The 22,838-nt window shown below is 33.4% G+C and overlaps 2 protein-coding genes across 2 annotated transcripts; one reads left to right on the plus strand and one right to left on the minus strand.

The window, feature by feature from the left end:
• Positions 1-9,083: 9,083 nt before the first annotated feature.
• On the plus strand, positions 9,084-12,036 carry LOC128671433 (cytochrome b5-related protein-like). The gene is made up of 5 exons (XM_053747881.2): positions 9,084-9,409; positions 9,828-10,231; positions 10,397-10,585; positions 10,878-11,108; positions 11,433-12,036. The coding sequence occupies exons 1-5, from the start codon at positions 9,155-9,157 to the stop codon at positions 11,716-11,718; spliced, it is 1,365 nt and encodes a 454-aa protein (XP_053603856.1). The 5' UTR covers positions 9,084-9,154; the 3' UTR covers positions 11,719-12,036.
• A 3,864-nt stretch (positions 12,037-15,900) lies between these two features.
• On the minus strand, positions 15,901-21,104 carry LOC128671475 (aldo-keto reductase AKR2E4-like). Its single transcript, XM_053747934.2, has 7 exons — positions 20,966-21,104; positions 20,280-20,363; positions 19,590-19,772; positions 19,004-19,120; positions 18,128-18,295; positions 17,386-17,589; positions 15,901-16,271 (listed from the first exon to the last, which is right to left on the minus strand). Exons 1-7 carry the CDS (start codon positions 20,972-20,974, stop codon positions 16,011-16,013), a joined length of 1,026 nt encoding a protein of 341 aa, XP_053603909.1. The 5' UTR covers positions 20,975-21,104; the 3' UTR covers positions 15,901-16,010.
• Between the last annotated feature and the right edge of the window lie 1,734 nt (positions 21,105-22,838).

Below are 22,838 nucleotides of genomic sequence, written 5' to 3' on the forward strand. Positions count from 1 at the left end.
GCAAAACGAGCACTTGTTTTATGCAACCTTAGAATGGGTTGCATCAATTTTGATTTTAACTTTAACCTGCACTCCGTTTAGACAAAATGGCGTACTTTGCGTTGTTCTGTGTAGGTTAAAGTTGACGTCAAAGTTGTCTGATGCAACCCACACTTAAATTACTGTTGCCGTCGTTGTTCTCGAGATTTGATGAGGAGTATTAAATGAATATGTATTTTAGGTAAATCATTTTTTAGTTTTCTTGAAATAATGCTCAGTTGCTTGTTTACTCCATATAACCAAGTTTGGTTGAAATCGGATTCTTATTGACGTGTCGAGGCTATTACAATGATACAGAAAATTTTCCTGAAAAGTGTTCATTGACATTTTATATATAATGTGTGTCTATCGGATTCGATACAAGTTTAGTGCTTTGTCTCGCACAAAGTGTTGCGTGTCGTAAGTACATTTTATACACATGTTTTTGTATTTATATTTTTTTTCGTTAATATGTCTGTCAATATATGTCAATGTCTGTAATAAATTTATTTTATAAAGAAGAAGAAGATTATATATTGTAACTTAAGAAAGATACAAAAAAAAATCCGTGAAGAATTATACGTATGTGTATATTATACTATATGCACTTCAACTATCTCCGCAAAATTAAATATATAACTTGGAATGAATTCAATTTTATACGCCGGGAACCCTACAAGTTAAAAACGTCGCCAGTTAGTAAATAAATTCAGTGAAATCACATTTAGTTGGCTCCGTTGCCACGAACCATTTGCCCCGGAGCCGTCTTCATTTTAACGCAAGATGGCCATAATTATAATTCACATTGAGAAATCGCCGCTTCCGAATTGAAATAGGATTTTAGACGCGAGTTTTTAGTAGGTATTTAGCTTAGAAAAAATATAATATAGACGGAATATTAAAAACGGTTGTACTAATGTAAGGTGTAAAGTGTTTTTTTTAAATTGACTATGTTTAAAAAAAGACGTAAACTCATCCTAAAAATCACGCTCTAGGACAACATCACGACATATTAGCTGAACATGATACAAAGCGTTGCAAAAAATCATCGTTTCACATATCTATTCACATATTTATATTGTCTGTTTAGATCAAATCGACTCCACTCCTTAAAACTATTTATAGATCTTTGGACCTAAGTATATAATTTTATTTTGGAAAGGGTAATGTTAATAATTATAAGTATAATTTTCATATTGAATTAGTGTACCTTACACTAATCACTTTTTGCTTTGGCTTCAAATCTTCAGGATCCAGTGAGCACAATACCTTTATTAGAACTTCATTTATAAACCAAAATAAATAAATGTAAATATATTGTGGAAAGACTGAAAGACGGTTCCGTAGTCAGTTATAAGCGGCTTATAGTGTCAAGAAGTCAGCTTGTTGAGCTCTACTTGTTAGTCACTTCCTATTTGTTAACCGCTAAAATTCTAAAAGAACACGTAGGGTTACTTTGTGTTATACTTATTGTAACGGATATTTTGTTGCATATTTTTTAAAAAATACACTGAGATGTCTCAATATGAATTTGATTTAATCTATATAATTAAAAATATATTCATCATGTTACGTTATCTATATAAAATACATTTATGTTTCAGAGTTGGTAATATTGATTTATATTTTATTAGTTTACAAACTATTCATTATCGATAGCCTTTCTCTGTGTCCGACGCCATTACCAAAATACACAGGCATCTATTTAATTGTATTTATCATTATCATCTGACTACCTTTACCCCTCTTAATGTGGGGTCGGTACAGCATGTTGGTCTCCTCCACTTCTCCCTGTCTGATGTCAACCAATTTGTTGCTTTCTTTTTAGCCATATCCTGCTTAATGTACTCCATCCATCTCTTCTTCGGCCATCCCAACATCTTTTCCCATTCAATTTAAAATCCATAATCCTTCATACAACGTTATTCTCCTTTTTCATTGTGATTGTGTTATGTAAAAAATAAAAAATGTTCGTGCGTAAGTAAACTCTGCGTTTTTAAATTATTTTCCTAAAAATATGTAGTATAATAATACTATATATTAAATGTATTATGAGATCTGGATACAGGGATTCAGCGAGTCATAGTGACAGCACGTACATCACAAAGTTACAACCCTAATCGGCTTAAGCATGGCCTGCAAAAGATTACTCGGATTTTACAGGTATACCTAATATTGTTATATTCTATGCGCTTCTATATTTTTTTACATTTCATATAGACTTTATATAGAAAAAGAGACAATATATTATATACTTTCACTTACGTATATAATATATTGTGTAAATCATTCGATCTATGAAAGGAACAAAATAATTTGGATTATTCGATAACTTCATCGATATTTTTAATAATAATATATAATAATATTTCATACTTTATATGGCGGGATGATTTAGACAGCTTTCAGCGTGGTTGGCAACAAATGGCTCAGTATTATTCGCCTTTACCCAGCAGTGGGGCGCAAAATACAAGCTATAAAAAATATTCATATTTTGCAAAAAAATTTTAGAATACATAATTTAAGAGTGGAACAAAATTATAAATTTATCAAATCTGTGACGTAGTTAAGTTAAAATTACAATGATCCTAAGCGTGAGTGTAGCAGTCAACTATATCGTTTACTTTAACTTAAAAAAATGCAAAGTAGGTACGCCATTTTATCTAAACGTCAGCGACGAGTAGGTTAAAGTCAACGTCAAAGTTGACTGGTATATCTCACGCTTGTCCTTGTAATTAACAACGGCACAGATTTGATGAATATATATTTTTTTTCGAAATTTAAACAGAAACTTGATTTAGACGAAAGCAAAGCTATTTTTAATTTTATCAAAGCTTTGTATCATAAACGCAGCAGGTATTCGATCCGGAATACGGATTAATTAAGAGATTACATCCGTATTTTAAAATGCGAGGTTTGCAAATTCCCGTTTTTTGCCAAGTTTTTCAGAGCCATAATTCTAGGGGTAAACAATTTTGCTTGGACCAGTTCGAGAATTGCTTTCATTCGGAGAGTGCCAGCCCACAGTTATCTCCGTATTGCAGACTTTTCCTCTAATCAAAATTATTTTCATTATTAGGTTATACCATAGATCAACAAAATGAAAAAATATCCGAGGGATTTGGCATTGAAATTCTTATCTATTCAAGCCTGTCTCGATTTTTTTACGGGGGAAAGGATTACACGTGTGCGCACATGCATAACATGATATATCATATTTGCTTGTTAAGGCCAACTGTTTAAATCAGTTTCTTTCTGCATTTTGTCCCAACAGTAATCGTTCAATAATGTCAGTAGCTTTTTGAGAAATTACTGTGTTATTTCAAATTTGATGTGATCCTGGGCTCCGACGCTCAGTGGCTAAGGAAGTAACCAGGAACACGTACGAATGAGAGAAAGAGATAAAATTTGACGTCAAAAAGGGAAGGTATAATACCTGAATGATTGCTTTGACTTTGACAATGACGAATTTGTAATAATTTTGGATATTTATGCTGATGGTTGTACACATTTTTTGTATTCTAAAATAAGTTACACATTTACATTGAAAAAAAAAAACTAGAATCATGAATTCACCACCTGCGCTGGCCGGCCGCCATAATCAATTCCGCTTGAAAAACATTTATTGCAGCTCTAGCCTGCACCATGCGGAATGAAAAACCGGCTTGACTAAAAATAGTGTGAAATGAGATAACTGACACTATTTCTCTTGTTACAAGCTAATAAATCTGGAGGTTGGAACGCCGTGGCCCCACCTAAAAATATTCTACTGTGCTTTTATGACCAGCAGCCTACCTCATGTCAACCCTCACCAACCCCAGGGCCTGATTAACCTCTAGGCTAATTAGGTTGCTGCTTGGGGCGCGAAGATCAGAAATCAGAGGACGCACTATTCGCATGCGCTATTGATCTAGCATCATTGTATCCTGAATTAAAATATTCACACATACAAGATATTTTTAAAACGAAACGCAAATAAATAAATGATCTGCAAACATATAAAATGTTTAGGAATCCCTGATTTATGAGCGCATCATCAAAATTAGCCTAGGGCGGTTAGAACTCTTGATCATTCGCTCTTAAACCTTCACTTATCACTTTTGAAGGTATATATTTATCCTCATGGGATATTCGCAGAGGATATGGAGTGGTATTGTATAACAGAGCGTGGATTCCACCCTATTCTGGGATGAAAACCACACTCCTCAAATACGCTAACAAGCTAACAAGTCTCAGCGGAAAATACACGAAACAATTTATTTGGCAGACCGCTGTAGTACAATTTCGTAATTAATTGTAATAAATTTGAGGTCGGAGCCTTCTCTAATTAACTGTCCTAGATTGCTTAGCCTTTGAAAGGATGAGATGAATTATTTTGCTCCCAAAAGTTAGATGCGAAGAAGATATCGAAGCGAACCTGGTTCAGTAGATAAAAAGCCTGTGTTCGAAAGATCCCAGGTTCGAAAAATCTCAGTGAGTTTGTATACAAATCTTATTGTTTGGTAGTGATAGTGTAGACCACGACCCTCACCTCAGCCATGACGAATGCGACTATAAGGAGTTAGAATTTGGAAAGGGAATTTTAAATCGCCTAAGTTCATTAGATGTCCGCTAAAATAAAACTTTAGTGTAACAAATGAAATTGAAGATTTTTATACAACTTTGGCCGAACCCGGCTAATCTTATACAAATGCAATCTTACATCAGCACTCTGTCTCGTTTCTTCTCTGTATTTGTAATACGTACATCTTTTCCTTATATGAAGGAAATGGCAAATAAGATGGGTTCTATAGGTTTCTTTGTCTATGAATGTATTTCATGCTATGTGCATTGGACTGGTTGGTTGTAGAATTAAGTCGAAGGTAATTTATGTCAAAAGTGGAAAGTAAACGAACACTTATAATGTTTTATCTACGCTCTTGCGATACCTACCTCGGCTTTTAGGTTTCGCTGAAACAAAACAGACAATACGCTCGTTACGAACATATCAACGTCAAAGTTCTTAAACTTTGTTATTACACATAACAGCCGACTTGAACAATCGAGCCTAAAGTTAGTTAAGAGTTGTTTCCGACAGGTTTCCCTAATCAGCAAAATAGCAAAATGAAAATGTATCAAATTGAGTTTTTCGCATATTTGTACTTACGTATTTTAAAAAATATACATGTATAAAACGATATACGTAACGAGTATCCTAGAAATAGAAAATGGAGCGTAGGACATTTATTATTATGATACGCGTTACGTAATTATTTATCCAGGATCAGTTTGCAACGAGGAAACTCTTCAACAGCTTGCTGAAGTAAATAAGTATTTGTACATAACAATGTAAATAATTAGTAGAATAGTATTGCAATCCTAGAATAGAGGTCCTATTCTAGGATTGCAATACTAATCTCGTATTATTTTAGTTATGTACAAATACTTATTTACTTCAGCAAACTATTGGAGCTCTCATATTCTCATTTTATGCTGACCCCGGACTCTGCGGTGTCACAGCTCCGGATGTAACCATAAAAATGCGAAGATGAGAGAGAGATTACGTAGCAGAATTTGTTTTCGTATTATAATGAAAATACATGGAATATATTTTGACATATATGTGAGTATTTCCACGCAAATTCTTCGGGAGGCTCACAATTAATTCTATAAGGGGAAGCCTTCGTACGTGTTCAATTAAAGTCACCTTCGTGCTACGGATGCTACTCGGTTTTCAGTCTGTCAACTTTTGTGTGTTTCGTTCTTATTAAATATTATTTCCGAGTAGATTTGTATGTGGTTCAAAATCTAATGTTGCTATTATAAGTCCTTAAACATCGCATAAGGTGACAAAAGGATAAAAGGAAAAGCAGGATGGTAGTGGCGGTTGGATGTAAAATCATAAGATTCAAAAATTCAAAAGTTATTGTTTTAAACGGTTCCCGGGCTTTGGGGCATTGAATGAAGCTAGAGTGAAAAAGAAAATTACCGTGAAGGGATAAGGAAGGATGATTATCTATTTAAGTCATAACATTATGTGCTATGTGTGATAATTTTTACATCATATATTATAAACTAATTTGTACAATAAAGGTTTTGTATTGTCTATGCTTCTGATAGTATTCTTATAACTACACGCAAACATGAATCACTGTTATTTAAACTCCGGAATTCTACATCTTTGTAGGAATGTAAACTTATTTCAATCACTGTATTATTCAATATCTGATAGACCTTAAAAACTGAACTAAGTAATAATTAAAAAAAAAATAATGTTGTGGATTTAATACGCGGGGTTAAAGATGTTTATCTAGGAAATGGGGGTGCCTCAATAACTCATGCTTATGCGAGGATGAATAGCCAATTTGTGGAGAATGAATTACTTCGATGTGCTGATAACTTCAGGCTAGTATACTGAAGGTGTATAACAGAAAAAGTATAGAAGAAAAGCTGCCTGGCAAAACTTGGTACATATTAACTTTCTGCGGCTCTACAACCCTTTACTCCCATTTTTTGTCTTTAAGCCCAGGGCTTAGTAGTCAGCTTAAAAAATTAACCTATAACATAATAATTTAAATGATAGGTATTATTTCCTTGACGCCATCCCTTTTTGAGAATGCTATTGTTGCCTATTAGCTCCTAAATCTTGTCATGTGGTTCCATCATTTTCTTTGGGAAAGTTCTTTACTTTCCCAAAGAAAATGAGAAATGATGAGGAAAACATTATAAGTGTTTGTTTATTTTCCACTTTACCATAAATTACATTCGACTTAATTCGACAGAATTTATACAACTGTGTATTTTAATTACATTTACTATTTAATGCACGTTGAGACAAAATGGCATACTTTGAGTTTTTTTGCGCACGTTAAAGTTAACCACGAAGTTGGCGGTGCAATCCCATAAAAGTAAGACAAAAACACATATTATGTCACCAAGTACATATACCGAAATTACGCTTAAACTCTGTATCATTGGTTGTTTTGTAATGAAAATGAGGGGAGAGTATTGCAGGGCACGAATATGGGCTAATAAAAATAATATACTAGACTGTAATTTTTCCGTTGATTGTCGGAATATCATGATTAATGCTACCCTTTATTTTATTCACGTTTAATGTGACGATAAAATGTAATATTGAATGGTGAAGGCTCAATGAACAATTTCCTAATAATATTGTAAAGACAAAAATTTGTGAGTTTGTTTGCTACTTCTTCTCAGGTTGGGCCAAGGTATTTAGGTAGCTGATACTTTGGATTACTTTGAATTTAAGTACGCGGTTCCCCTAGGATTTGGTCAAAATATTTGGTATAGTATTGTTCTGTGGGTGTAGTCTTGATGTAAATGTCTTTAATTGTAATTCTTGATCTAGTCTTGATGGTCTTAAAGTGTAAACTTAAGTCTAACTTCACCACATACACACACAGGTCGTTGACATTTCTATTAATTTTTATATTATAGGTACTTAAGTTATTACTAAAAAAATTAAAATGATTATTTAATTATTTAATGTGCTGTTGATGGTCAAGAGCACGTATACTTACGGGAATTAATTCAAACTTTCACTATTACCACCATATTAGCCATGCCATAATTGATATGCTGTGAACTGTACCAGATCCTATCCGAAAATAAATGGTATGGTAATTTGTGTTGTTTCGACAGGCCCTTGTTGTGAATTACGGACGAGCTTTACCAAGGGCACATGGTCGCGGGCGATTCTCTTTCAATCGATGAACATTACTTTTCAATTATGCGAGTCGAGTAAAGATATAAAAATAAAATTTGTCATGATCGTGATGCGCGATTGTGTTATTTTCTTTCATTACTTTTTAAGTGTTCATTTGTAGGTCCAATAACTATATTATAGGTTGTAAACTACTTCGATAATAATGATAATAATTGCTAGATTTTACCCGCAGCTTTTCCAGTTAGGGCAAGGCAGGATAAAGGCAAAGATTTATAAATATAAAATAAGCTTTAAAAAAAGAGTATGGATATCCTGCCTTGCCTGCTACATATAATTGCTCTCAATTTAATGTGGTTTTCTTTTTTCAATTTAATGTGGTTGCCATTGTCCGCGAAATTACAATAAGATTGTTTACGTGCGAATAAAGTAGACAGGTGCGTACAGGTAACAAACAAACAATTTTACTTACATATTTATTAGAATTAATGGCAAATTGGGGTTGCATCAAATAGGTGTAAATTAAAGACATTACAAAATAATGTCTTAATTCCAGAATGATTGTGAAAATTGCTGTCTACCCACAAATATATTACGTAACGTAACTGACGTAGCAGGATTATGTGTTTCAACCATGTGGGTAGCAGAAACAAGATTTTTCGGGATTGATAAATACTTACGAGTTATCTAAAATATATGAATAAAAATAGTTTAAGATATGTCATGCGAAAGTAATGATTTTTGTATGTTTATTAGTCGTATGGCGCGCTGAGCAAATTTCGATTAAGTTTAGCAAATTATCATTATCAGCATTGATGTCTTCCGGAGATATTAAGGATAAGAGAGGCTATGTTATTGTTACTGTAACAAGATATCTAATGACAAAAGTTGCTGCACATTGGATGTATTTTGGCTTGAAACTGTATATCGGGGCAGATAAAATAAAGCAAAGCAGAGCAAAAAAATAGAACGGTAGCCGTAAGGGATGAACGTGTAAATTCTGTCTGCATCTCAATTTCAAAATTAAGTATGTGTTAGAAATTAGATTTTCTCAGGCAAGTCGTGAACCACAATCACAGCTTTATTGGTGGCCAACATTAAATCTTCCCAAATGCAGGAGTAAGTGTGCACAGGGAGCAAGAGTGGCTCCGGTTTCTAGAAGCGTCGACACGCAAATAAGAAGTATGTAGGTAATATATCGGTACCTACTCGTATTTAATAATTTATTAAATGAAGAAGTACACACGAACCTCCAGTATAAAGCTAGTTTTCTACAATAATAACTTCGTTATCTGTCAATGTTATGCTCATGTTATGAAAACAAATATATCAGTAAACTTAAAACATTCTATTTATCAATTACATAACACGTTTTAATATGTAATGCTTAAAAAGTAAGTTAGTAAATTTAAATTGTCCAGACGAGTCGGTCTGACAATTTATTCAAGAAGAAAAATATATTTTTTTAAAATGGCGCCTAAAGGTGCTGAATATTTAGAGATTGCTCATCAAAGAGCTGTGGAAAAGAAAACACATGTTAGTTTTCCTCAATTAAAGTACCCATCTCTTAGGGACGAAGGTTTAAGGGATCCTGTACAATGGTTGACTGGGAAGGCTATGGATGATGGCGCTGAAGGTCTGTGGAGGGTCCATGATAGCATCTATGATCTGAGTGAGTTTGTCAATAAACATCCTGGAGGCGCAGAATGGTTGGACTTGACCAAGGTAATCAAAATTATGAATTGGATTGTTAAGGTGTAGGACGATATAAATAAAGTAATTATATAGTTAGAAAACAAAAGAAGTAAATATATAAAAGGAAGAGGAACAGTTTCACGCACTGAGCTATTAAAAAAATTCAGAATCAGGTTTCTTGTGAAATACTCACGAGATCGAAAGAAAACAATCTACAAAACTCTGATATTATATAAAAAGATAATATCTATAATAAAACAAAACTATTACGACGCAGATATATACACAATCGCAAAGTTTATATGTTGACCTTTTCCTCGATACATTTGCAAACTTCTGAATTCATAACTTTTTCCTAGACACACTCAATTTTAAATTATGACTACCGACCTATATGAAAGTTTTATGAACATAGAAATATATCGAGTCAATTTCACTTTATTTTCAGGGCACCGATATTACGGAGGCTTTTGAGAGTCATCATTTATCATCATCAGTGGATAAGATGTTGCAAAAATACTACGTGCATCCAGCAAAAACGCCAAGGAACTCTCCTTTCACGTTCAAAGAAGACGGTTTCTACAAAAGCCTAAAAAGATCTGTGATGGAGGAATTGAAAAGAGTTCCAAAAAGTGTTGGATCGAATACTGACAAAATCATTGATGGGTTGTTTTTAACGTTTCTAATATCATCGGCTATAACGTCCTGGGCTAAAAATTATTGGATTGTGACAGTAGCTTGGTTAACTGCGTCTTTGACTATGGCCTGGGTGATGGTGGCAGCTCATAACTATATTCATAGAAAAACCAATTGGCGGATGTATCTATTCAGCATTGGCTTGTGGTCTTATAGGTAATGATTTATGTGGATCTGGATGTGACTGTTTTCCATCCAACTAATTTAGCAACCAAATTTTAGCCAAATTATACTCATGACTGCAAATTTAAATTAGTTTATTATTTCTTTTTGATTCGTTAATTTCTAAAACTTTATAATCATAGTCATTATTAATTTCAGAGATTTCAGAGTTTCACATGCACTCTCTCACCACCTGTACCCTAATACTCTTATGGATTTAGAAATTAGTGGATTCGAACCCATAGTCTTTTGGCTTCCGAGACGAGACACACCGTCTTACGGATACTTTTCATTTTTGTTCGAGTTGATAATATTCCCTTTTGGATTTATACTTAACTTTTTGAAAAGGTATGACTTCTTTACTTTCTACATAATTAACTGTTTATGATATTATCACATTAAATCAAAACAAAATACAAATTTGAACAAGATAACTAAAATGTACAATAAATGGCGGCCTTAGATATGGTTTATATCATATGTTTGTAATGTAGTTTGTAGGAAATAAATCATATATACATTTCAATCATATAAACTAAACTTAAAATAATAAAAAGAAACTAACTTAAACTTATCTAAATTAAAATAAAACTGAAGAATAAATATGAAATTAATTTAAATATATTTGTATTATTATTAGGTTGGCGTTAAACTTCATTCGGAAAGATTTTTATAAGCGTCATTACCGTTGGCATGAAGGGCTCGGCTTGCTGCCTCTGGTCTGGATGTACATCTTCAGCAGTCACTCCTTCATCGACACGTTTGTTTTATGGCTGTGGGTCAACTGCACTGCAAGCTTCATTTTCTTCACGATTGGCACCAATGCTGCTCATCATCATCCTGACTTGTTCCACGATGGCGATGAACTGAGGTTTTTTTTTGTTTTTTGTTAATGTCTTATTTAATTCAAGAGTTTGCTTTGTTACGTTTGAGCATACACATATGTATGAACTTTTTGTTTGGGTTGAATAGTTGTGTAGCCATCATATATAACAATTGCTTTATCATAATAATAATATGTTTGTTATTGTATTTTATATATATTATATTTGTAATATATAAGTACGTGTTGATGCAGATAGTTTCAAACAAAACAGTTTAGCAGACCGTATATAATGTATCAGATTTAATATTATAATCTTAAAATTGAACTTTAGTAATGCCAATCCAATTTTGACTTAAATCATTATTTCAGAGAACCCACTCGGGATTGGGGTATTCACGAAGTCGACGCGGTCGTTGACCGCACGGACATCAATGGAAACCTCTTCAAAGTAATGACCTTCTTCGGAGACCACACCCTTCATCATTTATTCCCCACACTGGACCACGAGATACTACCATACTTATACCCCACGTTCTTAGCACATGTCGCTAAATACAAAGCTAATTTCAGACTAACCAAGCAGTTGAACCTGTTTATCCAACAGATTAAAGTTACTATGAAGAGAGAGCCTAACACTTTGTCAGAAGACGATTAATTAACTACCTAGTTAACGTTAACTTAAATACGACCTACATCTTGGCTTAAACTAATTTTATGTTCAAAATTTAAGTAATTAACACTTCAGGTTTGTCTTGCCGTAATTGTTGTCATGAATTACAAATATTTTTAAAAGTATAAGTAAGTTAGTATTTATTTTAGCTCCTGTGATACAATAATACAAATAATAGGTCAGATATAAGGAAAATTATAGTTTTTGTCAGCAAATGATTCTCGTGATTTATACTTAAAATGTGCCATTTTATAAATGCAACAATATATGGTTAGTTTAAATAAAATTTGTTGTAAATAAAAATTGTTCAATTTATTATTATTACCTACTTAACTCGTTTTCAGAAATAGGAATTTTGTCCCTTTGTCTACATATTATCTATTGAACTTACGATTTGTGCAACTTAAGTTACAGTAAATAAAAATATGAATGAACACGCACAGATGAGCCAAATATTTCTGCCGTGATGTGTTTCTAATTTGAAGGGTGAGAGAGGCAGTGTTGTTACAAGGAGAAACAGATAATGCCAAAAGTCGGCTACACCCTTGGCTGTACTTTGGCTCGACTCTGTATATAATACGAGCCAGGCAGAGCTGAGCCAAAAAATAGAACGATAACCTAATGTAAGTGATAGTATGTTTGCATCTCAATTTCAAATTGAAATCAGATTTTTCCCAGACCATTATTGAGTCACTGCCACAGTTATAGGTGCTCTGACTCCTGCACTTGGGGAGATTTAATAATCTTTCCAAGTGCAGGAGTTAGAGCACAGGGAGCATGCCCCAAAGGGCATCTACTGCCTTGCTTTATTAACTCTTTGGAGTTAAATACATAGTTGCTTCGGTTTCTAGAATCGTCAACACGCAATGAAGATTATTAGGAGATTATTTTATCATTATTTTCAAAATTAAGTTAAAAGCATTTGTGATATATATAACAAATCCATTTAAACGCAAAGAAGAACAAGAGTCAAGAACATGTTAATATGAGATAAATATTTTTACTCAGGCCCCTCAGGCCTATCAAATTCTGCTTAAACCTTCAAGTTCAAATGTATACTAGTTTTATGAATCGTTAATGTTGCAGATGGTAGGTTTCGTTTTTTTCTAATTAAGATACGAAACCATAACAGCTATAAAAATTACGCAATGATTATTTAGTAATCACTGTAATAAACAATTGTGTTTACTATTGTTTTGTAAACAAAACGAAAAATTTACCGTCAGTGATAAAATAGTGATATCTAATAAAAAAATAAGTATTAAATAACTCAAGTAATAAGATTTTTAATTATGTATAGATGTATAGATATTGTTAATCACGTGGAGTCGGTACCTATAGGTTAAATAGCATGGTAGCAAAAACTTTCGTGTTTAAATACATTTATATTAACGGGACCTAACATGAACTTTTTTATTTAATGTTGCCATCGTTTTAACGACCTTGCAGTCGCCGTGGTCGCAGCCATATTTTAGAAGTAGTAAAAGGTAAATTATTGTAGGTAAATATGGTTGTTGACAAATTTTAATTTAATTCGAAAGATATATGTGCGTGTGGTCTGAGGGCCCACTTCTTGAATTTCTATGAAATTATGCTTAGGATTTAGTGAACATTTTTTACAAATTAGATTTTGTGATAGCCAAATAAGCGAGTTACGATGTTTTACGAAAGGCTCTCAGTCCTCATAGTGTCGTCTGCGGGTCAAAATCAAAATCAAATCATTTATTCAGAAATTAAGCCTTCACAGGCACTTTTTCATGTCACATTCTAAATTAAATTATGTTTACCAAAGCTACAAACTACTAGCATTTCGGAACGATCACTGCTGAGAAGAAATGCCGAAAGAAACTCATTCAAACAGTGTTGGTCCCTATTAAGCCAGAAGGGCTTATCATTTTTTAAATATAAATTTATGTATAATTTTTTATCAGTAATATAACATGTAAATACACAATAAAGTACATGGTCAAAAGGTATACTGAAACATATTATGATTGTGATCAAGTGCTGATGAAAGGAAAATATATATACTTATATATATATACCATTAACTACTAAAGGAATATCAAGTTGGGGTGCGTTTGAAAGAGAGAACTTAATACACTTGGTCTTGTCTGTGTTTAAAGCCAGGTTATTAGTTGTAAACCATTCAAGCACAAGTGACATAATGTTGCTTACATTACAACATATTATCGTAAAACACTGTCCCATATGATATAATCTTCATTTAAAATTGGCCCTCAGACCACACGTTCGTCTTAAGCACAGCGATTAAAGTGAAGAATTTTTAATGAAAATTGTTAAAAGAAGTTTAGTTTTTTACGGTGATTGAGTTTATTTATCAAATGTTTTTATTCCTTTATAAATGGACTTAAATAAACTAGTGATTCAGCTGCAATATTACAATTAGTAGGAATTGTCACAATGATCTTAAAATATACCTATTTATTATTTATCTAAAGTATAAATATTTTTTTCTATTTTCTGTCCTTGTCATCTAGCCGTTTGTTAAAGAAGATTGAAATATTGACCAATTAATACATGACATGAACAAAATTGCCTGTTGAACCTGTTATCAAAACAGTAACATGGTAACGATTTATTTATGTATATAAATGGGTGGGCAATTTCGCTCCATAAACAACGTGATATCAAAGCTAAGGAAAAATTAAACATGATATGATTGGATGGAATATTTTTATCTCACTAGATATAGCCGCAACAAACATGAAAATGACATTTTATTCCGGATTAAGTTTCCGTGAACTTCAGGATAATATAAAAACCGGACAAGTGCAATTTGGATTGGTTGCTGTGAGATTTATTTTTTGTGTGTATGTATTTACAGTTTGCGTTACAGGATACGTGTGAGGACGCCAGCATGACGTCAACTCTTTGGGAATGTTATTATTGTCTATCAGCAGCCAAGATAATGTGCCGATTACTAAGTCACATCGAATAGAAATGGAAATGTTTTTCTTTTTTATACCGCATATCTTTTTATTGCAGAGACAGATTGGAAAGGAAAGCGAGTAGGGCATTTAAGTTGGTATTTGGCTTATCAGTCATAACTGTTTATAGCAAACATATCAATGTAGAATTATAGACCGAACCACTGAACATTATTACTACATGATTTTAAAAATTTCTTCTCGTTTTTTGTCTGTCTCTATGTACACTTAGATCTCGGTTTTTTATGCTGGTTTTTTTAATAGATAGACAGATTCCTGAGGAAGGTTTGGGTTCCTCATTCTCATTATATTTATAAACTATATACATTATGTTTATAAACTATATACATATAGTTTATAAGCATAATAGACGAGCCACTAGCCACCATTTTTCACATTTAAAATAAACGATATCTTATAATTAAATATTCAGCAAATATTGGACTATATGGAAGATAAGTAAAACTATATATCTTTTAAAGTAATCGTTCGTAGCTGCTATATTCACCTTAACTATTAACACTTGCAATTTGATTCCGGGGCAATCTCTAAAGTGCAAATATATCAGACTGGGAACAGGTTGAGCGCTTATTTCATTTGTGAGTGGCGATTGTTCAGCTTTAATTATTACTTAGAGAAGATTTCCAAGAACTAATAGCCTGGAATTGTACAAAACACCCTGAATGCTTTAATGAATACGTTTACGTGAAGTTAAAAGATTATTTTCATTGCGTCATCAGTGGGCGAAGTGCGGGTTAGCATTTAACTTCTCACCATCGAATCGATTCGAAATGAGACACAGCGAACCAATCACATTGCGCCATTGTGACGCAACTTCGAATTTTCACTCGTTAATAAGACTTTTTTACTCAACTATCTTATATTTGTCCTGTATTTATGTATTGGTTTCCAAAGGGATCTAACTTGATAATACAAAATAGGGATATTATAAGTATAATAAAGAATTGAAGACATTTCCAATGATTTCACTGATACTTCTTTTCGAGTGTATTGTCAGATTTTATTCAAGTCACTTAAATGATTTCACCGAATTCATTATTTAGTGTATCAAAAGTTAATATTACCTTTTAACCAATATATATGTATTATTCTTCTATTCGACTGAGTTATTGCTAACACTGTTGCACTTGTAATAACCCGTGGTTATTGCGTAAGTATTTCGAAATTGTATGTAAAGTTCTGATCATAAACACAATGAAAAAAGTATTTATTTATTTTGAATACACATTCATAATCAACATGCACTGTAATAATATAATATTTATACGAAACTTGGGTTAAAATATTCATATACTTTCAAAAATATTAATCAATATCAGCGTTGGCGCCATTCTTCCATATTCTGTAGCAGAGAGGTGGATCCTCCTTTTCAGGACGCCTTTCATTCGGGAAGGGATAGTTTTCCAAATCTTGCCAGAACACAGGTAGAATGGAGCGGTAACCGACATCAAATTTAGCAATGACTGCCACATCATCCGCGTCGAGGTTGAAGTCGAAAATGGATGCGTTCTCCACCAAGCGGGATTTGGTTATTGTCTTTGGTATGCTTATAATGTTTCGTTGGTACTGGAATATAACAAAATTAATGCAGTGGCTGTAAGTGGCTGCTTAAATGAACCAGGATAAGACAAACCAAATTAATATTAATATTTTCAAGATTTCATAGTTCTAGTTTTCCAACTAGTATTATAAATGTCAAATTTAGTTTATTTTTTACTTTTCACGATTTCCGTATTCCCGGTTGCACACAATTACAATTTTGGTTCTACAATTTTGGTGCTCTTCGATGGGTGCGCTCAAAACAAGTGCGCTTCGAGGAATACCTCTTCCTACATTTTCCTCTCCACTTCGCACGGTCGTCGGTATCCCTAGTTATAAGACTATTGTACTTCTACAGATTGAAATTTCGCATACATATACTAGAGCTACATATTGTAGTTTCTCATTGCATTATTATATCAATAGCTAGCTTGTTATTGTTAGTCCATGCCGTACTTCCGAGAATATTGACAACACTATATTAGTTGCTGGTGCAAATAACATACATGGAATATGACATAAATGGAACATTGAAATTACAAGCAATACTGAAACAGATGATTCGCACCCACTTTTCAGGGTGTCACATCGAGACTTTATTGTTATTAACAAATCGGAATCGATGTTATCAGTCAGAATAAAAATAATTTAATTTTTATTTAAATTCCGTTTTTTATTATAAAGACTCCAATGCCTTGAAGTACTTTATTGTTTCAGATTTATGATTTACTACCTTTTGGCCGCGGCACCGTGAATTTCCTTCTGGGACAGTTACTTTCCGGCTTGAAAGCTATATTCTTTACCATACTTCAAATTACATTAATGAAAATTTTCAAGAAGATATGGTGAGAAGATAAATCGTGTAGAACTAACACATATCCTTCCTTATCCTTACATATTATAAAACTCTGCCGCGTATCTATCTGTCTATGTGTGTCCTGGAGAAACAAAATTACTGCACGGAATTTCATGCGATTTTCACCATGATTCCTGAGGAAAGTGAAATACGAGCGAAGCAGGGACGGGCGGACGAACGGGGATCAAAATCGGTCCAGTAGTTATATTGCATACAATAAGTATCATATAAAGATAAATATACGAGTATGTATATCAATTCATCCATTTAATTGTAAAAACTCACCAAATATCTCAAGGTAATCTGCGTCACAGTCTTCCCATATTTCTTAGCAATCGCCAACATTGTAGGGTTATTCAACTTTGGTTCGGGACTGTCAGGAAGCTGACGGAATGGCATCATCGCCCCGAACGGGGAATACGCTACAACCTGTATTTTATTTGATTGGCAGAAATCGACCAACTCCTTTTGACCCAAGGTTAGATTGATCTGAAAATTATCATCGTTAGGTATTTAGCTACTTTTTTTGTTACAAATGTGTTGAATCGTTTTACGATGTGCACTGACTAGGATATAAGAGTAGCATCTAATCAGATAGAATGGCGATTCTGCTAACGCCTTTTGCGGCTTTTAATCGATCAGTTTAGATTTAAACCTAATGATATAGAAATAAAAGAAAACTTTCATGATGGTCTGGTTTTGAAAGAAGCTCTTTCTTTTTCCGGCTATATTTTAAAAGTCTTGATTGACTTTTAAAATATAGCCGGAAAAAGAAAGAGCTTCTTTAAGTCTTTCTATAAGTCCTTTAAACTGGAGATTCTTCCCAATAAGCCCATGATATAGCCAAACGTGGCGTTCGAGCTTCGCAATTCCTAGTTCCGGGATAGACAGAAGTCTATCCTGTAAAGTATATGTGATATAAAATTAGGAAGTATAGTGTACTATATAAAACAAAAAATATTGAAAACGCTTTGCTTAGAATTTCTGAAAGCCTTCTCTCGATTTCTATTTTATGAATCAAACTTACTTCCACTTGATTAACTACAGGCGGCACGCGGCAGTTGGCGAGCAATCTCTTCAACTGGTCGACATTAAAATTCGATACGCCTATGGACTTCACCAAGCCCATTTCCAAAACTTTTTCAAGGCCCCTCCAAGTTTCCAAGTAGTCAATTTTTTCGTCCACTCCTTCCGGCTGTTGGCGAAAGGAAGTTGTATTCTTATTAGTTACGTTTGTATGTATTTATAGTACAAAGAGCGTACCTGCTAAAAACTAAAGTGTCCGACTGAAATAAGGATTCAGCTTTCGGTCGTCTTCAACTCAAAAATTCAACATAAGCTAAACCAAGTTCAACTAAGGTTTCGAGCAAGTGGCAAATTATAACAAAATTTATTTTGAATTTTTATAACAGTAATAGCATATTATTCAAATCACGTCGAAAAGTGTAAAGAGTTAAATAAAGTTGTAATACGCTTAACTTTTCAAGTGAGTAACTAGCTAATGAAAATATTGTCCTAAATGTGTATTATTGTTTGTTTGTTTTGTTATATTACTTACGATTGAAAAGAGATGACCAATGATATCTATAATGGCAATATATCCACCCACCTACACAGTCTTTGTATGACCCACAGGTTGACTGTTAGATAATGCATGAGGCTCTTAGCATTAAGTTTGCCTCTTTACTTTACATATTATTATTGTTTTTAGGGCAATACAATTTATATAATTACCTATATATAGTATAAGTCCAAGTCGCCATAAGCATTTGCTATTTCTAAGCTTTATTCCTTTAAGCGCAACGGATTTTGATGCAGTTTTCAATATTATTTGGACAATTTATTCCTAAATGTCCTCGCGCGAAGCCGAGCCGGGTCGATAAAAAAATAAATAAAACATTACCGTAAAGGACATTGGCCAATGTATTAGTACTTGGTCAACATAGTCGAGGTTCAAACGACGTAAGCTATCTTTCACTGATTGGATAGCATCACTCTCACGATGGTTGTGTTGCCAAATCTGAAAAATATTACAATAAAGTTTAAGAGACTTGCAAATAGTGTGTTTGTGTGTGATGAGATGGCTTAGCATTTTACTTAAACTTTTTAGTAAATTGCTAAGTTATCCCTCGCCTAAACTTGTATGGTCGCTTGCTTGTAAACGAGTTCTACTTGCAGTGGAGCAATTCTGAATAATTTGGTATTTTTCCATTATTTCACCAGGTGATAAAAATACCGGTTTTGAACCGAGCGAGAAAGGTTTATAATTTTTAAATTTTTTTGTTGATGTATGATTCTTCAATAATTCTACATTCCTTCCTACATTGAACCCGTGCCGTGTAGTAAATCATTGTGAGATATTTAACCCTTAGCAGGTCACTAACGTCTATAAACGTTATCACAATTTAACTTCTTTTATGTCTCATATTTGGTGTCTGTAAATGTTATTTTTAAAACTATATCAAAAATAACAACAAGATGACCCTTACCTTGGTTGTAATAAAAACATCTTCTCTCTTGATGACACCCTCTCTTATCTTTTTATTCAGAACTTGCCCTATTTCAGGCTCGACACGGTAAAGATGTGCAGTATCCAGGTACTTGTATCCGATGTCTATGGCATAGGACAGTGCCTCAACCAACTTAGGTATATCAGCTGTGAGGAATTGCAACTGAAATTATAAAATATCTTTATATATATATAATTTTATTATTAGACACTAATAATATATATCCACATCCAATGAAATCACTTGAAACTGTGGTAAACGATAATTTGAGATGAGAATCAGACGCATGTGTTAGTGTGTAGTACTCGCCCAAGAGTAGGACTAACTCCATATTCTCAGGTGGATGTCGTGCAAGGCGACTATAGGAAAAAGCCTGACAACTGACATGCAATAACAGCCTAAAGAGGGTTGAGATAGACGACCGCTCGTAAAATCACCAACGAATCTTCAATATGTATGACCCAGGAATTGAGGCATTATAGCCGAGAATTCCACCATGAGAGAGAGGAGTGCTCCTTTTGGGGTTTTTGCACTTAATTGTATTAAAATTACCTAAAACTAAGCAATATAACCCCAGGCTTAAAATAATCAAAAGTTGTTCAGAAAATGGTTCTTCAATTCAGTGATCTTTAATTAGGATAATAATTCCAAGTATTTTTATCGACTTACCTTGTCATCAACTCCGAGCCATGTTCCCAAACCTAGGACCGGCATTTCCAACCCATTGTTCAGCTTCACTGTTGGTATATTTACCTGAAATATCAATTGATAAGTCAATATTATTGCATATTACAGTAGTTGAGTGAAAAGTTATTATGCGTCGGTTCTATAAAAAATTGGAATTGGAAAAAAGGGCAATGGTACTATAAATCTTTTGTAATTATATATTTGTTACTTATCACAAATACATTAACTTCTATCAGCTAAGCAGAGGTTATTGCCATTAACTCTGATAAAAAAAGTAATATTTGCACAATATTTTTGTGATAATACTTCCATACAACTAAGAATTTAATGTCTAAATATTTTACATAAACAATTTATATAAAATCAAAAATCAAGATCCAATATCACGTGTTGTCAAACAAAAACAATTTACAAAATATCAGAGATGAAATTAATCCGTGTTGTTTGATATTAATTTAATGTCACAATTAATCGATAAAAAGATATAATCAAAAATATTACTCACTTTAGATCGCATAAAAAAATAAAAAGAGTAACAGGAGAAGTAATTTCTAGAAGTTTATATAATTATAGTTTTACATGAAAAAACACAACATAAATAAACAGCATATTTACAACAATAGATTATATGAATAAGCTTATTATAAAAACGAACTTTTTGTACTCACTTTAGTCATTTTAAACAGATGTTTGGGTAAATATGCGTCTGCGCCGACAAGTAACACAACTGGCCTCGACCGTGGACCGTTGGAAATAACAAACAACTCGTTTTAGGAACAATGACTTCAATAGCTTTACGAACGTATGTGCACAACTTGTCAGACAAATTCAATCTAATGTCTTGAGTAATCGAATGTCGCTAGTCTAAATGTCTCCGTCATATTTTTATACGACGCTCTTTGGCTTTTTCGTGCAAAATAGGTTTGTAATTTTGTATGTTTTATATATGTAATATTTGTTAGTTGAAGACAAAGTATTTAATAAAAATTTGACAATTCTAAAACCTCATAGTCGAATTAAAAAAAAGCTTATCCAGTTATACACATTATATTGTTAGAATCAACTAATAATATATTTTGCATTTTGTGTGTATCTTGAGGAGCGCGTTTAGTCTAGCAACCGAGTGTTATTTGTGTCAGTGTCAAACTAATTATATCACGGTCGGTTACTATTGATACTGGAACAAAATAGTATTTTTAAAAAATGTTCTAATTTTAAACATTAATTGATATTTGTGGACACAATAAAATTTAATATAGGTAGGTAGGTATTAATATTCCGAACTGCTCAAACTACTTTAACGAATATTGACATGACCTGTCACTTTACAGAATCGCAAGGCAGTATTGATTAAACAGTGGTTGTTTGTTAATTGTTCTTGTTATCGTATCGTCATTCGTTGATATTATAGACAGTTTACGGCACAGTGAGTTTGTACCAACGGGGCCTTAAAATACCAATCAAATAAAAAAGATACTTTTTAGGCCACATTTATACAGGCTGCTTTGACTTTTCGTGATACTGAACAACGTTTCGTATGTGAGCAACCCCGAAATCGCGAAAAAAAAATTAACTTGAGGAAAATGTTCCATACAAAATGAACTGTACTCGAGGAAAATTAAGGGAACAGCTGATTATTTTTTGTGATTGCAATTCCTATTAACCATGCATGCATCCAATTTACATTTTTAACGGCAAATGTAAAACATCTATTTCACTCATTCAAGCACTTGCGTTAACATGGACAGTTTCAAAGGAAATTCCCTGAATTGGGAAGCTTGGACACCGACCGTGCTTCAACGTCCGAACGCTAATCCACTTAGGCTGCGACCAGGCGTTTGCCCAATAGAAGCTAAAATTTGGCCACCCATAAATTTTGTCACGTCGTTTCTGGTGAGAATTTGTAAATAGGCTAGTCTTAGGTATTTCTACCAATATTTTTTCATATAAGTGACGATCTCCTTGGCCTCCCGCTCGTTCCGCTTTCTGGAGAATCTGGGTTCAATTCCCAGCTATTGTGCCCGTTTCTGTATTGGTGTCCATCGAACCCACGATACAATTATTAATTATCTATGCAAGTACTGCTATCTAAGATATCCATATAGTGCCTTGGGAATTAGGACGGTCCCCTAGTATGGGATGCTACTTGTGTAGATAACCTGGCGCTGTCTCACCTCTTTATTTGCACCTATTGAGGCTTAGGAATTAGGGAGCTGGTTCCAAAGCCTCAATCGGTGCAAATATTTTAATATTGATAATTTCTACATATTTGAGCCGTTTGAGGTTCTTCGGCCCACTATTTGACGCCACCTCCACGACATGGCCAAAGGGCTGGTGTTTAAATCTCAGATAATCAGTATTGCCATACAATGTAGTAATGCCGCCAGTGTTCTGGGCATTTTACCTGAAGGCCACGAATAGCATGGACTGGCATTTATATAAATATTTAGTTTTTTTGTGTTAAATTTAATTTTCATTAAGTTATATTATAGATACCTATATGTTTTGTCATGAAAATAAACAAGATTTATAGTAATGCTG

Source organism: Plodia interpunctella, chromosome 7 (assembly GCF_027563975.2).
Source record: "Plodia interpunctella isolate USDA-ARS_2022_Savannah chromosome 7, ilPloInte3.2, whole genome shotgun sequence".
NCBI lineage: Eukaryota > Metazoa > Arthropoda > Insecta > Lepidoptera > Pyralidae > Plodia > Plodia interpunctella.

Bases quoted from the DNA above. Each gene is read 5' to 3' on its own strand.
- LOC128671475 (XM_053747934.2), bottom strand. The intron at 19,121-19,589 runs GTAAGGGTCATC...AATATTTTTCAG, and splicing joins ATGTTTTTATTACAACCAAG to ATTTGGCAACACAACCATCG. The intron at 18,296-19,003 runs GTAATGTTTTAT...TTTCGCCAACAG, and splicing joins ATTGGCCAATGTCCTTTACG to CCGGAAGGAGTGGACGAAAA.
- LOC128671433 (XM_053747881.2), top strand. From the start codon at position 9,155: ATGGCGCCTAAAGGTGCTGAATATTTAGAGATTGCTCATCAAAGAGCT. The intron at 10,586-10,877 runs GTATGACTTCTT...TATTATTATTAG, and splicing joins ATACTTAACTTTTTGAAAAG to GTTGGCGTTAAACTTCATTC. The intron at 11,109-11,432 runs GTTTTTTTTTGT...TCATTATTTCAG, and splicing joins CACGATGGCGATGAACTGAG to AGAACCCACTCGGGATTGGG.